Genomic DNA, 18,467 nt, shown 5'->3' with positions numbered 1-18,467 from the left:
TGTACAAGGTCACTTTGGACAACATACGGTCATCTCTAGAGATTATCAGCAGTGTATGTCCTCGCTTAGGAGGCCTCCACACGATAATGAGCTTCTGGGGGTCAGTTGGCAAGCTGATAATGGATTCTGGTCTTGCAGACATTCTGAAGCATGCTTTTGGGGGAGTAGAAAAAATACTCATTGGCAAAAAGCACCCAAAGAATGTCAGAATATTCAGGCTGCTTACTGAGGAAGTTCTTAGGAAGTATATTGGAGAGGTGAATTCTTTTGGGACTTAAGACAGTATTATGACAGATGCATCCAACCAAAGTAAAACTGCTAAGCTCTGGGTGGACTGCTTCATACGTCTTGTGCTCATTAGGATGGTTTTCACACAAGCAGAGCATGAATCAGACTGGCCCCTTCATTTGTGGGCAATGTCGCAGAAGATGCCTTACCTTTTTGCATTTGGCCATGTGAACTATGCTCAATATGGCCTCCATTATCTGCGATCCATGAAAGCACTCCCATGTGAGGTATCTGATATGTTCCTCAAGGGTCAACACACTGAGACACACACCTGGTGCATCAAACTCAACATGGAGTGACATGTACACTGAGAAAACTTTCATGCGCTTTGGACACAGTCAAGGTGGCTTCACTGGAATCACTTTGAACAGCAATGTCACACAACGATGGGCACTTTGCCTTCATTCCTGCAGTGTGCCTATTCATAACATTCAAGCTATGAAGGATAGCATTATCAACCTTTATGTACCACAAAGAGAAGTCACCTGCACGAATGCAAACAGATGCATCTGACAAACTAAAACTACAACAAAAGCTGGACCATGTTATCGATCCTCTAGATCCTACTGGTCATCCCCAAGAACTCTTCAACATTGTTACTAGCACTTCAGCTAATGTCCAAAAAGTTTTGGAGTTGGGAAAGGAATGTTTTGAAAAATATGAGAAAAAGCTTCCACAAGGATTCTGTGTTCCAGTCAGTTGCTCCATAACCACAATGGCAACAAAAAAGAAAGTGCATAACTCTACAAGCAGGTGGTGAGCCAATATTTGATACTGAAGTTATTTTCAGCAGGACCCTGGGCCTTATGGACACAATGGACTCCAATTTGAAGGAACTGTTTAACTATGAGCTCTCACAGATTCCAACATCTCTATTCACTTACGATAGAAAACTTCGTCCAGCAACATCAAAATCAAAACTCAAAAAATACCTGGAAGCTGAATAGTCTTCTTTAACCATACCCGACCCACAGGTGATTGTGCTGGATGGCGTCCAGTCCTCTGGACAATACACTGGCCTGTTCCAGGCACAATAAATGACCTTATTACTGCAATGGAGATATATCTGCATCAAAAGCTGATTAACATTGATGTCTATCCGATTTTTGACCGATGTTCTTCATACAGCCCAAAGGATTGCACATGAAGCAATCGGTCATCTGTCACAGCTTGTGAGACTTTTCATTTGACTGCAAGTTCAACACTTCTGTCTCAGTCCGTGTCCCTTTCAACTGTGGACAACAAAGTGCAAATCATTAGTATACTGTGTGATGCTTTGGAAGAATGTTTCCAGAAGAATTTTACTCAGTGGAAACATGTTATCACTGGATCAGACCCTGCCCATCAAGAGATCAAAAATGGAATGCATACCAGAAGACAGGATTTGAGTGTGACATATGATGAGGCTGATATTATCATCACAAACCATGTGATACAAAAGGCAATCTCAGACAACTCTGGATGTCGTGTGTGATGATACTGATGTGTTAGTCCTCCTGGTCCATTTGATAGTCTGCACAGTGGCATATTTATGGTTCTGACACACACATCCAGGAATGTTGTGAACATCGGTGTGACAGCCAGGAAACATACTGAGATCGTCAAGTACATACTGTCCCTTCATGTATTAACTGACTGTGGCCTTGTAAGTACACTATATAGCATAGGAAAAGTGAAAGTATTCTAAGTGCTCAGAAAAGGAAACCTTGCTCCTCTTTGGGGTGACGTGGACACAAGGGCCGATGCTTTGGAAACCAAAGCTATTACACTCATGGCCAGCTGTTATGGAAGTAAGGCAGAAAGTACGATGTCTGATATTAAGTTCAATGTCTGACAACATAAAACTGGCTAAAGCAAATACTGATGCTTCAAACTGGCAACTCTTTCACCCAGCTCTAAAGCCTTTTGGCTGCATGTCGGAAGAGCACAAACTTGTTTGTGGAAAGTGGCAGTGCAGTCTGATCTACTGAATATGGAATCTACAGAATTTGGATAAAAGGCAGACCACTCAAAACAGACTCTGCTGCTGGTCACACTTCCAGGAAGCACATTGGCTGCTCCCCAGAAAGTGTTGAACTTGTTCTGCTGCAGTTGCTGCCCCAAAGATGCATGTGCCGCCCAACAATGTTCATGTAAAAAAACAGATATTGCTTGCAGTGTCTTTTGCAAATTGAAAATCAGTTCTGACCTGCAGTGAGCAAATCCACGAAACACAACGTTTCAGGACATTAAAGATAATGATGAAACATGACACTGATGATGATAGCAATTTTAACATGTGATAATATGTTCTATAAAAATAACTTTGGTATTGTCCATTAAGCATGTGCTGAAAAGCAACGGTATTTTTACTGTTACTCGTTCCCGTCCCGGATTGGCTTGAGGACGGGTATTGTTTTCACTCAGTTTGTCTGCCTGTTTGTCTGTCTGTCTGTCTGTCTGTTTGTTAACAACTTTACGCAAAAACTGCTGCCGCGATTTTGACTAAAATTACAGGGAGGATGGGCTATGACCTTCTAATAAACTGAATATATTTTGGACCAAATTGGGCCAAGCCCCAGGCTGTAGGCCCAAAAAATGTAAAAAAAAAAAAAAAAGGGGGGGGGAGGGATGGGTAACAATCCTTTTTTTGCCATAACTCCTTTTAAAATGGTCACATCAACATGACACCAAAACCTAAATGTGCATATCTGCATCCTATAACATGCCTTATTACATCAGGAGGGTCACCCCCCAGTCAGGGGTAGGGGGGGTCAGTGTCAGATGTGCCAGGCCTAAAATTTCAAATGGGCATAGAATCATCAATTTTCACTTAATTTACTCCATATTTGATATGTAACATCTATGACTAGATATCCTTTTGTTTTTGTGTGTCAGCACTAAAATGACTGCCGGAGACGGGTTTGCTGTGTCTTGGCACTGCTTCTTGTTTTATTTTAATATGAAAAAACATTATGTACATGTCATTCCATTACTATTTTGTTACTTATGGAATTCAGCATAGAGATATCAGTGGAAACTTAATGAATAATGAACATCAAATATGATCAGTTAAACTGCATGTTAATTTGATTGCGAGGTTTAGAATGTTAAGGACTAAAATATGAGACCAGCACTTCAGTTAATCTAAACCACCACCATACATAATAAATTTAAAATTTTTGACAATCGGTTACTGCCTCATGGCATTTGTACAAAGCAAAATACTTACCGGTATGTAATCATATAGAAAACAGTCTTGCAACATTTTTATGGCCATATATCGATTTTTTGACCTAAAATGAGCGTAAAACATATTAAAATTAAAAAAGGGTAAATAATTAAATGAAGATTTTGTGGCTTGTTGAACTGTGCGACTTAGTGTCGACCATCTTGGATGTCAGCTTGAATTTCTGAAAATGCTCAATGATGCCAGCAGGGCATCATACAGATTCTCATTTTATGTGCCTTCCCTGATTAAAATCAACCATAACCTTCTTTGGGGGGTACTTTTGCATGGACTCACCTGAAAATTCCAGTTTGGCAAGTGGATCAATAGCGAAGACCTACCCAGTAACCAAACGAACTCCCCTGGGAAATGTTCAAATCTTTCCCCTATTTCGATCATTTTTATTAATTTAAATCGCATTACAGATGGAAGTCCATTTTACACACGGTCAAAAAATTATCATTACGGGGGGGGTCCGATGAGTTTTATACCGAACAATCCAGCTGTCTCGGTAGGGTTGGAGGAAGGCTTTTATCAAATGTTTCATTTGTGGTGTCAGTTTGTATCGTGCAAAAGGTGTAATGATACTTTTATGAGTGTGTGTCGCGAAGCTATCAAAGCCATATCTGCCCTCTTTTCACAATTTCTGAGAATTTTTGATTTGGTGAATGGGCTGACCCCATAAAAATATTCATAGGAAAACTGTATGTCGTGGAAGACCACTGGAGTAACCAGATGAACTGACCTTGGAAGTTTTATTCAAACCTTTTTCCTATTTCTGATCCTTTTTTATTTGTGGTAGGGACTCACCCCCACAAAAGCCATGAAAGGGGGGGAGAGTTAGGCTCCGCAAATACTGATCTGCAGCTTCTGGCAAATTAAGAGAAAACATGGAAACTGCATACCTATTCCTGCCATATATATGCTGTTTTCGTTTTCGTTTTCTTTTTTAAAGGCTCCAACATGCTTGCATGCATTGGCCTTGGTCGCCTAATGGCGGCTGTCCATGCTGCACGATCCATTGCAGCCTCCCTGTTCAGTCCCTTAACCCTGAGGTCACAATGACCTCGTCCCATGTCTTTCTCGGTCTACCCCTTGTAACCCCACCCCCAATATTAACACTTCTCACCTTCCTCACCCAATTATCATCCTCCATCCTCTCCACATGTCCAAACCATCTCAATCTACCTCTCCTCATCACAACACCAATACACTCCAGTCCCATCCTACCTCTCAACTCTTCCATCGTGAACCCAGCCCCCCGAGACCTTGGACGCAGGGACTCACTACACATCCACCTAATCATTGTCATTTCTGTACATCTAAGCCGGCGAATATCCTCCTCCTTAACTGCCCAGGTCTCACTATCATACAGCATTACACTCCTAACACATGCTGCATACAAAGACCCATTAGTGCGTAAGGAGAGTCCTCTTAATGTCAAGAGAGGCAAGAGCTCCCTGACCTTCTTCCAACCACTTCTCACCCTAGCCACAGAGCTAGCTCCAGCCCCACCTCCAGCACACAACATGTCTCCCAAATAACAAAACTCTTCCACACACTCAAGAGATTTACCAGCAAGTTCAATTCTTTCACGTCTGACAATCTCCACTTGCTATCCCCGACACTCCGTACACATAAAATCAGCATTATCTCGCAGTCTACCTCTGATACCACTACATCTCTTATGCACCCATTTATCACAAACACCGCACAAGATGGAATTACTTCCCACGCCCTTGTGGCAAACTGCACATGACCACTCTCACTTGTCTTTGACAGTACCGCCACCAACCCTAGATATCATTACTTTTGTTTTATCTGCATTTACCCTTAAGCCCTTGTGCCCCATACCATCTCTCCACCTCCTAACCCTTTCCTCTGCCTCTCTCTCGTTCTCTGCAATCAACACCAAATCATCAGCATACAACAACTCCCACGGAAGTCCATTTCTAAAGTCATGTGAAAGGCCTTCAAGTACCATGATAAACAACATGGGACTCAAAACTGACCCCTGATGCACACCAACATTCACGGAAAACCCATCAATCAAATCTCCATTCACTCTTACCTGGGTGTGAGCACGCACATACATAGCCATAACCACCCTAACCAGCCACTCCTCCAAACCAAGCTTTCTCATTGTCCACTTCACCACCTCTCTATATGCTGAGTTCACTGAAATCCATATACTCACTTTCCCTGGTTTCTGATCGTTTTTGGTCTCATACCAGTGAAACCGGTTGGTGACTATAGGTTTGTGCAGTTCCATCAGTACGTCAGCACATCAGTCTGTCTACAATGTCGTCCACTGTGTAACTTCCATATGCATGGAGAGATTTTGATATAACTTCACACAATTTTTCTCCATACCATGGCGGTGTGTCACGCACAACAACCAGTCATCTACTCCCCAGGTCAAGGACACACTTGGAACTAAATTAACCCCTTAAGACCACAATTGTTTCAGGCAGGGTACCTCCCACAAGCACAATTCGGGGGTGTTTTGGCGACTTTCACCAAGGGCAAATTGACTGTGTTTACCCCTCGAAAACAATCGAAAACATGAAAATTTTGATTACTTATTTTTCTTACTGAAACAGGTCATTTCAAAGTGTTTTGTCACACCAACCATGAAAACAGGTGTATGTAGGTGTGGGGAGATTACTAGACTGTGGGGAGATAAAGTAGGCTGTGGACAGTAGGCCTATAGGTAAGGGGATTGGAAATAACCAGCTTTTTGCATGAAATGAAAGCACTTCATTGTGTTCTGCAACATCTACCATGAAAGCAGGTGTGTATGTAGGTGTGGGGAGATGATTAGTGTGGGGAGTAGGCCTACAAGGCCTTGGTGGTACTTGGGGAGAAAAATTTTGGCAACAACCAAATTCTCTTGTGGAAACCCTCCATTTCAATGGGATTTGTCAAACCAACCATAAAAACAGATATGTATGTAGGTGTGGGGAGATAATACAGGTGTGGGGAGTAGCCCTACAAGGCCTCAGAGTCATTCCAAAACTAACACAGACGCATATAAATATTTATAACCATCAAGGACATAAAAAAAAAAAAGTTGGATAATGCTATAAATGTATGCATATGAAAGGAAAAAAAAAAGCAATAATTTGTTTCCGATTTCTCTTTTCACTCTGCCAACTTCTCGTTACACATTTACCAAGCCATTACAATTATCACCTTATCATTACACTTCATCACACTTATCAATACAGTTTCGCCAACAACCAAATTCTCTTGTGGAAACTCCATTTCATTGGAATTTATCACACCAGCCATGAAAACAGGTGTGTTTATATGTGTGGGGAGATGAAACAGGGGCAGGGAGCGGCCCTACAAGGCCTCATAATCATTCGAAAACTAACACAGACAGACACTACTCAGAGGTGCTAATCTGGGCAGGTAGGGAAAATGAAAAAAAAAAAAAAAAAGACGCGTCGTATGTAGTACAACATACAGCATTCTCCAACTACGTACGCACAGCAACTGGTAGGTACGAAGTGAGAAATGAAAAGAGTGAGGTGTAAAAATTTGGGAAGAAGTAGAAATAATATGAAACAGGTACTAACATTAGGCCTGACACTCGGGGGCCTGTTGGGGGTTGGAAGGGTAGAGAGGGACAAGGAGGGAGAGATGGGGTGGGGTTTGAGGGGGGGACGAGGCTAGCAGGGAGGGAAGAGGGTCAAGTGAGGGTGGGAAGGGACGCAGGTTGTTGTGGGAGGAGAGATGCAGTTGAGTGGAGGGGTGGGAGAGTGATGGGTGACAAGGAGGGCGTGAGGGAGTGGAGTAGAGGGTAGCATGGAGGCGGCCGAGAGGGGGGTGCTCCCCCACTGCCCGGTTTGGTCCGATCCCCCCCTCACGCAACATCAGGGGCGAGTTCTCATTGGCCTGAAGCCATGTACGTCATAATCGGGGTGGAGCAAGCGCTCCGCAGTTTTTTACAGGCTGCGTTCAATTGATGCGATTAGGCATTTTGGCATAAAACTCAAATCGCATCAACTGATGCGATTAGGACTTAAGGGGTTAACCCACTGGACCACCAGGCGTAATTTGATTAGAAGGTTATCATACAGCCAGTAATTGTTTTCTTGGGTTACATTGAGTTAGTGGATGGTGGTTGCCCCCACCAACCAGTAACTCTTTGTTTACAATATCTTTGATAATCGTCTTGAAGTGAATCAATATTTATGTCAGCAATTAAACGACCACAGCCTTAAGTACACCGACACTTCCCTGCTGGCTGTGGCGATGTTTAAATGTTATGTGAGAATTTGTGTATGGCAGAGATTACAGTAACAAGTACACACACACACACACACACACACACACACACACAGTGTGTAAGAGAAAAAAATTCTCTCTCTCTCTCTCTCTCTCTCTCTCACCTGGCAGGAGGGGACATCCTGGGTGGAGTGCAGCCTGTGTGGGTGATGAGGTGGTAGCGACCTTCCTCAGCACTTGAGGTGCCTGCATGCCGCCCCCACCACCGCCTTCACCTGTCACAACAAATCTTATAATTAACGCTCTTAGGCTTCTGTGACTTACCCTTGACTAAATAATAACATCTGTCACAAGGAAACCAGGTAATACACATTCTTCGACTTCTGTGACTCACCCTTGACTAATAACATGTCACAAGGATACTAGGTAATTAACACTCTTAGGCTTCTGCAACTCACCCTTGACTACATAACAACATTTATCGCAGGGAAATAAGGAAACCACGTAATTAACATTCTTAGGCTTCTGCGATTCACTCTTGACTAAATAACAACATTCATCAGAAACCAGGTAATTAAAACTCTTAGGCTTCTATGGCCGGTATTCTAAGTGGCATAGGAGGCATTGTAACACATCTTCCTCAGCGACAAACTACGTAATTAACACTCCTCGGCTTCTATGACCCGTAATCTAAGTGGCACAGCAGACTTCATAGCTCCTCCTCCTCAGCAGTTGCTTCTGCATATTACACCTTTTCGTGGTCTTGTAAGTAACGTTACTGAGACAAATTATGTCGGGACTAAAATTATACAAATACCAAGAAACAGAATATCATGATGTAATATGCATCTGAAATCGCTAAAATAAAGGTGTTACTAAGCCTACAAAGCCTCTTAGAATGCGACTTTATGACTCGTATTTAACTAAATAATAACAACTGCCGGAGTTCAAATAAAATACTGCAGTTGATGCCAACAATGAAAGGGTTCATTAAACCTCTACTAACCTTTCCAAGTCGGTGACGTATTTTTTATTTTAGACTGGTAACTAATGATTTTGTTCATCGTCCAGGAAACTCTTTGCAGAAGGACTAGGAGGTGAGTAGCACAAGGCCTTAAATGCCACTGCAGCAATAATCGAGTTAAGTATACCATTGTCTTCTCCCATCCATCCTTAATCCCAGGAATGTGTATCTGAGGCCTTGTGATACTGGCAATATGGTCGAAAATCCCACTGAATGAAAGTAACTTTCACTCCCTGTGGCTGCGAGCTATTGCTCCCGCTGCCAGGATTTAGGTATGGGGTCGTATATTTCAGTGGGTTGACGTTATGTTATCCTATTTGCTAGTGAGGCCGCCATCTTTGCTACAGCTGCCACCCAGTAAGCATGCGTGTTTCAAAACTGTGGCGAATCACAGTGCGAATCTCAATATCAGACCAATCACCATGCTTCGTCTAGGCCATCTTTGGGTTGTTTGTTGATACTCCCGGTTGTTTTCTCCAGTCTGGTGGCATTTCTGACAGACTGTTCTGCTTCCCTCAGTGTTTTACGATATTTAGCGCTAGTTTATCGCATAATATCCATCATGAGTGACTAAGAAAATTCTAGTAAACAAGTTGTAGGCCCTCACTCGTAGGACACCACAAAATGTCAGTAAATTATTTTATTTCAAGTCGGTATCCTCACTTGGCACCATAAATGTGTCCTTAAGTAAATACACATAAGTCTCTTAGGTTTAGGTGTACCGTAACTGATACTTCAACTCTCCTAATTATTACTCTCCTATCTCCTAGCTAATTCCCCACTGAATTGGCCAATTCGTAAAGGTTACTTAGCTAGATAGAGTCGGACAGCAGATGACAACGAACCTGGTGTTTTCTGTCGTTGCTCGGGCACCCAAGCGTCCTTGAGGTGCGTATTTACAACGTGTTTGAACCTTGTCTAGGAGCAGAGTGAGTCAACATGGCTATCCTCTGATCCCTCATAAAATTGTAGAGGTGCCAACTATTATTTAATTACAATGCTAAATACAGTTAGATTACATCATGATATATACAGGGTGAATCTACCTAATTAATCTTAGTTTAATTAAACTAAAGCCAAACCAAATATTCCCTTTATCCATGTAAATATGTTAAACCTACATCTGCTTTTTATATGAGGGCCTTTTCATCCTCAGGACACGCCATCTAACGTGCAGATGCAGTGTAGGTCAATGGAACTTTAAGTAATTACATGTATTTACAATATAGCTATCCACAAGGGTTAGACATAGTAACATTTAATATATTAATAATAAGAATTATTAAAGAGAACGTAATTTCTGGGTTATAAAAACCACTTGAATAGGTATTAACGATCTCAGGTTTTCCTCTGCTCTCTACCAGGGAAGACTATTTTAAAAAGTAGAGAGTGCAACCACTCTGGGGAGAAATATTTCCCACAGTTTTGGGGCCGGGCGAAAAATGATACGCTGTATCACGTAATACGACCCTTAGCCAGGAGTTCTCTCCATAGGTTTCGAGAACCCCGTGCTGCTGCTCTTCTAGGTAGCACATCTTGACCCGTTTGATCTCCACCATCCCCTGCACCCGAGGTAGCCGCTAACTCAAGGGTTATCAATTTATCAATAGTTTTTATGTTGGTATATCCCCTACATTTTATTTTTACAAGTCTCAGCACCCCCTCTGAATCTGTGTGTGTGGAGATCACCTTAGCTAATGGCCACTGGGATCTAACTTCTGAACCCCCACTTTCTTATTCAAAATTTCAACAACTAATTTAGTAGTGTTAATATGTTGTCTTACTGATGAGAATCTGCTGTCAATTACTCGTACTTCTAGCTCAGGTACTACAGGATCCAAGTTTACTACACCAACCTCAGCAATACTATACTGTTTCTGCTCAGGCCAATCTTTAGTGAGTAACCATTTAGGACCTTTAACCCCTCCGTGGCCGCCGGCGTCGAATGACAATTAGCCAATCAATGGCCGCAGGCGTCGTTTAAGCGCAGTCTATAAAAAGCTGCAAATATTATTGGGAAGTGAACGAACATTCTGAACGTCGTCACACTGACCTACACTACACTCCCATACACCTCATCAAGCAGTTCAAAGCCTGCTGCTGTGATAAGTGGATTTTCGATTTTTTCGCTCCTAGCCATGCCTAAACAAGCACAACTACATCCATTATCTCGACCCAGGCAGAACATAGCATCTTTGCCCTCTCTTGCAAAACACACACAATCACCTGTTTACGATTATGAAGTAATACAGGCACATACCAAAAACACATGATAATAAGTGAAAAATACATTTTTGTCTTGGTATCTTTACCTATTTGCTCAGGTTTGCTGTAATGGTTTGGATCATTTGATGCAGTGCAACTTGTAGAAAACTGTGAAAACCTTCGGGAAGTGAATGAAAATCTGGGACATGAGACTGACCTTGACTTCACCCTCTCACAGAGTCACATATCATCTGTCAGTGCACCACCTGCTGCCATGATGAGTGGATGTACGATTTTTTCGCTCGTGGCCATACCTAAAAACACATAGTTACACTCATTATCTTGACCCAGACAGAAGATACAATCTTTTTCCTCCCTTGCAAAACACATACAACCACCCTGTTTACGAGACACCAATATATATTGTGAAAATAACAAGGTAAAATGATAACGTAAAATGATAAAGATGAACATGTTATTACGGAAAAAATACGTTTTCCCCCGTCTGTAAACTTATTTTTGCTTTGTACCTGTATTCGTAATAATCAGAGTCTGAAACCGCATTACGATTCTATTTTTAGCCATGCTCGTGGTGTGGGAGCTCGAAGTTGCGACTCAACTTCCGCATTGCTAACAGGATCTCACCCTCCACTTTATTCTCCTGTGGCAGAGTCTAACCTTTGAGGACGTGCAGTTTTCTTATTTAGGACCGAAAATTCAACTCTTTTGCTCCCTTTTCCAAGCATGGGCACAACGATAACGTAAAAAATAACTCGAAACTACCATAAACATAATTTATATCAAAAAGGTGAAAAAGTATTCATAACAATTTTTTCTCCAGCCATTCCTAACAGATTATATACTGAAATCATTCGATATCATCATATCTCATATATGCACAACATTTCAGCACCATTCGTATTGTTTTGGGAGGTAAATGAAAAAATAACAGCACCTGCCCAGTCGCGTTGCGGCAGGGCCCCTGGGCGGCGAATATCAGTTGCCGATATTTCTGCAACTTCCGCGCTCCATTGCAAGCCATAAAATGCGTCTAGGAAGCTGGGATTTGCACTATTAGGTGCATCTGAACTTTCTCTTCAATATGGCAATAAAAAAAAAAATCAATTTCCGAAACTTCAAAAAATGGCCCCGGCGTCGGCCTGGCGTGCACGGAAAATTCCGGGCCTTCGGCCACGGAGGGGTTAAATTACAAGTTATCTTTGATCAGTCTCCCTACAGTCGAACCTCTCGAGAGCAGATCTGCTGGATTTTGTTTAAAGGATACATACATGAAATTAAATTTGGAAGCCAGCTCTTTAATAGTCTTCACTCTATTGCAGATGAAAGGAATTTTACTGTATTCCTTTCCTATCCAGTAAAGACAAATGTCAGTCCATATACAGATATCCTCAAACTGAGTATGAAGAGTAGAGGTCAAATACCTTGCCAATTTAGTTCCTACTTCTATGGAAGCCAATTCCATTAGAGGTAGGGTTCTTCCTTTAATTGGTGCAACTCTGGCTTTGGACACAATAATCTCACTATCCTCTCCTGTTGCGCATTAAGATACTGCTCCATATGCCCTTTGAAAGCATCACAAAATATGTGTAAGTGTGACTTCTCATTACTGTTTATTTCCCTGGGAATACATATGCTTGATGTGGTTTCAAACTCCTTTCCAATCTGTTCCTGTTGTTCCACATATGTCTCACCGAATTCCGTGTCCCAGTCTAACTTTTCTCGCCAAGCTTCCTGCACTAAACATTTGCCCGTAAACTCTATAGGGCTAATCAAACCTAATGGGTCAAATAACATGGAAACCTGACTTAACAAGGACCTCTTGGTGAAAGTGACATCAGAGAACTTAATTGGTTTCAAACTTATGACATCAGCTGTTGTATCCCAGTTATGACCCAACACATTTTGAATTTTGGGACTGTCAGAATTTGGATAGTCCTCTTGTATTTTATTCCTCAAAAGCAGTGAATTTGTATTCCAGCTCTGTAACGGCAAATTTGCCTTCCCACATTCGGAATTGGCTACATCATAAGCCTTCAATGCTTTCGACTCTGTATCTGCAACACCTTGCAAATTATCCATATAAAAAGCTTGCACTATTTCTGGGCATTTGGCATTTTCAAAATGATGCTTTGAAGTGTTGCACTGTAGGAAAGGACTAGCACGAGAGCCAAAGAGCACCGATCGGAAACAGTAAGTCTTCAATGGACTATCCTCATTTTGAGGATCATGAGGCCAGAGGAATTTTGTAAATTTCCTGTCCTCCTCTCTCAGTCCTATTCTGAGAATGTCTGCCGTATAAGCATAAGGTTTCTCTCTAAATCTTAGTAACACATTTTCTAACTTCTCTGTTAGTGTAGGTCCAAAATACAGGCAATCATTCAAGCTAGCTGATCCCTTGGACGCTTTACTACTACGATTGAGAACTATCCTTATGGGAGTAGTTACTGAATCCTTCCTTACAACATGATGTGGTAGTGTACTAGTGATGTATCGGATATCCGCCTCCGCCTCTGTGGAACCTCCGCAGTGAAAATAATGTCCGCATTACTATCCGCGTCTGCGTCCTCAGACAACAAGAGCTCCCTATCATTATCCGCCACCACGTTTTCAGATAATAAAAGCTCCGCATAATAATCTGCCTCCGCAGCAAAGAACCGCAGAGGTTGCTGATCTCCACCCATCCAATATTTCTCCTTTCTCTTTTGTCATAATTCTTTTTCTTTCTCCTTTTCATCCACAACTCTCCTCTCCGTTCCTCTCACCTACCAGTCCCTCTTCCTCTTTCTGTTTTCTTCTCTATTAGCTCTCTTCCTCCCTCCGTCTCTCATTGTTCCTTCTCTCTCTCTCTCTCTCTCTCTCTCTATCTATCTATCTATCTGTCGCAATAGTTACACGTCTATCTATCTATCTATATACCTAGGCTGCTTCCCCCAAGGAAAGGGAGGTAGCCGAGACAGGACGACTCACTCTCCATTTACTCATCCATTCAAACACATTTATTCGCATCTTAGCCCCAAAGGGGAGAACGGACAGATCCTCACTGCATCACAACGCACAAGGGTCAACTGCGCAATGCAATCAGTGACATCCACAGCAGGGCCCGACAGCAGAACTGGTTTACCCCTGCCACATCATAACAGACCCATCCCCTTACCCGCACCTGACCTGACTAGCTGATCAGACCAAAAGCGGGAGAATATCCCCTCAGGGCTGCGTCATCACTTATTCATTCACAATTTCTCTCCATTTATTTCTGTCATGCACAGCCACTCTTCCTTGCTCAACAGACATCCCTCTCGCATCCAGCGCTCTCTTCACACTGTCCATCCATCCTATTCGTGGTCTTCCTCTCAGTCTTACACCTCTCACATCAGATCTAGTTATCTTTTTCACCAATCGCTCATTATCCATTCTCTCCATATGCCCAAACCATTGCAACACCCTCTGCTCAACTCTACCAGCCATCTCCCGAACAACTCCAGTTCTCCTTCGCACTTCATCATTTCGCACTCGATCCATACGCGTCACTCCACACATACTCCTCAGACATCTCATCTCCATTACATTCAAACTTTTCCTCTCTGCTACACGTGCTATGTTAATATATAGGCATATCTGAACTAAAGCCAATACATTTTCATAATGTGTAAAAAAAATCCGCGTCCGTGTCCGCAACCGCGGACATGGAGGTAAAAATAATCCGCAGTTGTGTCTGCATCCGCAAAATTTAATATCTTAACCTACGCAGTTTTATCCGCAACCGCATTTTATGAGAAACAGATATCCAGCCCCTCCTCCGCCTCCTCGGAGCTCTAAAATTTGGTATCCGATACATCACTATAGTGTACCTCCTTACGGTTAACAGGGAATTCTACCTCCTCTGTTCTTCAATTCATCCCTTGTAATATTATCATACATGGTTAGATGTTCTGGTCTGTCTCTCAACTTCCTTAGAAGAGAATTTAACTGAGCCTTAGCTGCCTGGTAATTTGTTGGTAACTCCGAATGAATTAGTTTCCCTGGTAATCCTACCCAATACTGTCCATCCTTAAATTTCAGACTGATTATACAAATCCAAAGTTATTTTATCTTCAGGGGCTGGTTCCTCAGAGTGTATTCCTACATTGTCTAGGTCCCACAATTTGTATACAGGTTCAATATTTTCATCCAACAAGTCATTTATCTGAGTAGGTTCTAATTCTGCACCTATTCTAGCTACCATCAATGACTGTGTGGGGGTAACAAAGACTGAGTTTACTAGTTTGGCCTCTCCTTTAACTTCTTTTGGAAAAGGCAACTGACCCATAATAAGGTTACCTTCTGGACTCTTGAACAACTGTACCTTATTCTTCTTGAAAGTCCTCTGTAGGAATCTTCCACAGTAATCAGAACCAATTATCATTTTTATGGGACCCACAGTATCTGATTCTACATCCTGTTTAGCCAACCTTATCCCTGAGCTTTGTAGATGATCAGAGGTTTCCTTCAGTCCTTTTATATATATACTTGTCTCCATATTATCCAGTACAGCTGCTGTTATACGGCATTTACAGTACATCTGCCTACTTGTATTACATGTCTAACTAAATCAAAAGACTGAGCTTCCTTAGTTGTTATGAATCCTGTAATGGCTAGATTTACCTTGCCGATAAATGGTAACTTTAATTTCTTTTCAATGTTTGCAGAAATGAAGGTTTTCTGAGCACCTGTATCAAAAAGGGTACATGCTAATAAGTTTCTATTCTCAATCAATACCTTCACATCTGCAATTGGCTTTGCAGCTGGCATTGCTATTGGAGAATTCCCCTTTGCAATTGTCATATTGACACTTGCAGGTTTAGGAACCTCATTTTTCATCCTTGGGCATAAAGCACTATGACGATGATCCCTATTGCATTTAAAACAAAGATATAATTTAGTCTTGCAGTCTGCGGAAGTGTGTTCGGAATTCATACAGATTATACAACACCCCAGTTCCTGAAGCTTTCCTACTCTAGAAGCATAATCAGGATAATGTGGACAAGATGCACTGGAATGTTGTTCACCACAAAATACACAAACTTTCCTGTCCCTTACCATAGAAGGTTTTGCTTCCTTAATTTCATCAGCTTGTCTATTCCTTGTCTTTAATATTTTATCCTCAGCCTTTAAGGAGCTAAGGAAAGTACCTATCTCTTCTTTAAGCACATACAGTACTTAGCCTTCTCTGACTTAAGTTTCCCAACCAGTTGGTTAGTGGGTTTTTTCTTTATTGCAGTCCTCTGTTTAATCTCAGTAGGCTTTATTGTTCCTTGCAGATGTTTACAGTGTTTCATCAAGCCTTCCTCAATCTTTTCGCAGAAATTATCCTTTTGGTATCTACCAAACAAGGCATCCTTGGTTTCTGGTAGAAGCTTTAAGGACACAATTCTCGAAAGCACCCAATCTGCTGCCTTAATATCCTCATAAGTACCTAAAGCCTTTAAATTACAACTCATTGCAATTCTAAAATTTTGCAAGGAATCAAAATCGTGTTTAGGTATGGGTAATTCAATTAGAGCCTTCAGTAACCGAGTAATAACCTGCTCCCTGTCTTCGTAGTTTTGTCTAAGGATAGTCAAGGCCACCTCATAATTGCTTTCTTCCACTGATAATTCTCTTATCAGTTTGTAAGGCATTCCTCTGACCTGTCCTAACAGATATGTGAGTTTGCTCACATTAGGGAGATCTGTTCTATCATGAACTAAGTATTTGAACTGATCCCAAGAGGATTTCCAATACTGCCCTCCATCAAACTCCGGAAGCGTTATTTGTGGTAGTACAACCTTACTCCGATGTTCCACAACTTGTATTTCCGCGGCACTCAGCTCATTTTGACTCTAGCGACTTTACTATGGTTAAATATTCTTTTAATTTACCTTCAAATTTCGTAGTCTCTGACTCAAAGAGATCTTTATCATTAGCTTTTATTACAGCTGCTTCTAAATTTACTTAACCTTCTTCATACTTAGTCCATCGATCTTTCGTTATATTCAGGAAACTATTTAAATTCTCCCTGGACAGTGGTATTTCGTCTAATGATTGTTTGCAATCATTTATGGCTCTCATTACTCATCCTTCCTTACTACTAGAACTCTGCAACAAGGAAACAGACATGTTGACTGATTTCTAATTTAATAATTTAACCATTAATTTCAACCACAATTTACCCCAGCTTGGTAATTATCTAATTATTTTAAATTTTGAAGTATGTAGGGAAAAGGTCCGCCATATCAAACCTATCCCCCTGGGTTGTTAAACCTCTAGGGTTATATATTATTTCCACACTCAATTTCCAAAATACCCATATTCCCCAAGCTCAAAATATTTATCTCCTACTATACCATAGGCCCATAGCTTGTATAGCATATAAGTGTCCTTTCTTGAGTTCTATATAATATATAAATTTCTGCAGAACCGCTTCTCTGCCATTATGGTTCCAATGTATACCATCGGCTTTCAGTGTTGCTTAGAATGGTTTGGCATTAAAATGGATGAAATCTCTCCCTTTCCTAATTCGTTGCAACTTCCTGTTCACAGCTCTGCTAATTAATTTATATGTACCATAGCAAACTGGAGAGCCACATAGTAGGTTTCTAGGTTCAAGAAGGGTTATGGCTCCCGAGGATTTACATGAATCTTCTATGGCTCCTACCACGGCTAGAATGTTTTCTACAACTTCATTAACTTCCACCTCTTCATGAATATCATTTCCTCCCAGGAAAAGGATAGTACGGTCATGCTCCCACTCTAATACAGCACTCAGCCTTTCATCGTCAGTGAAGGAACTTGCCCTTCCACCCAGAGCTCGGTATATACGTATTTCCACGTCATCCACTTCAGCTGAACGTGGTTGTAGGCTGTGCCTAACAAAAGCAACCTTAAACACATTCAGTGCTTCGGCACACATCTGCTTTCCTCACTCGGGGCACCAATAAATGTAAGAAATTTCTAGTAAACAAGTCATAGGCCCTCACTCGTAGGACACCATAAAATGTCAGTAAATTATTTTATTTCAAGTCGGTATCCTCACTTGGCACCATAAATGTGTCCTTAAGTAAATTCACATAAGTCTCTTAGGTTTAGGTGTACCGTAACTGATACTTTAACTCACCTAATTATTACTCTCCTATCTCCTAGCTAATTCCCCACTGAATTGGCCAGTTTGTCAAGGTTACTTAGCTAGATACTGTAGAGTCGGACAGCAGATGACGACGAGCCTGGCGTTTTCTGTCTGTTGCTCGGGCATCCAAGCGTCCTTGAGGTGCGTATTTACAGCATGCTTGCACCATGTCTAGGAGCAGAGTGAGTCAACATGGCGATCCTCTGATCCCTCACAGATTGTAGAGGTGCCAACTATTATTTAATTACAATGCTAAATACAGTTAGATTGCATCATGATATATACAGGGCAAATCTAATTAATCTTAGATAAAGGGAATATTTGGTTTGGCTTTAGTGTAATTA

At 41.6% G+C, this 18,467-nt stretch overlaps 1 protein-coding gene across 1 annotated transcript in view; it reads right to left on the bottom strand.

Annotated features, from left to right (window-relative positions):
- Positions 1 to 7,534: 7,534 nt before the first annotated feature.
- LOC145394910 (cell adhesion molecule 3-like) overlaps positions 7,535 to 18,467 on the bottom strand; it is a 197,316-nt gene continuing 186,383 nt past the window's right edge. Inside the window, exons 8-9 of the mRNA XM_080268660.1 lie at positions 7,897 to 8,007; positions 7,535 to 7,542 (exon numbers count right to left, since the gene is read on the bottom strand). Of these exons, the coding sequence (XP_080124786.1) occupies positions 7,535 to 7,542; positions 7,897 to 8,007 (119 nt within the window). The remainder of the gene's footprint in view (positions 7,543 to 7,896; positions 8,008 to 18,467) is intronic.

The sequence above is a fragment of the Coenobita brevimanus genome, chromosome 29 (assembly GCF_032717465.1).
Source record: "Coenobita brevimanus isolate Jiangsu-jjx chromosome 29, ASM3271746v2, whole genome shotgun sequence".
In the NCBI taxonomy this organism is placed as follows: Eukaryota; Metazoa; Arthropoda; class Malacostraca; order Decapoda; family Coenobitidae; genus Coenobita; species Coenobita brevimanus.
The sequence above is the reverse complement of the archived record's forward strand: the minus strand, read 5'-3'. Positions and strand labels throughout refer to the sequence as shown.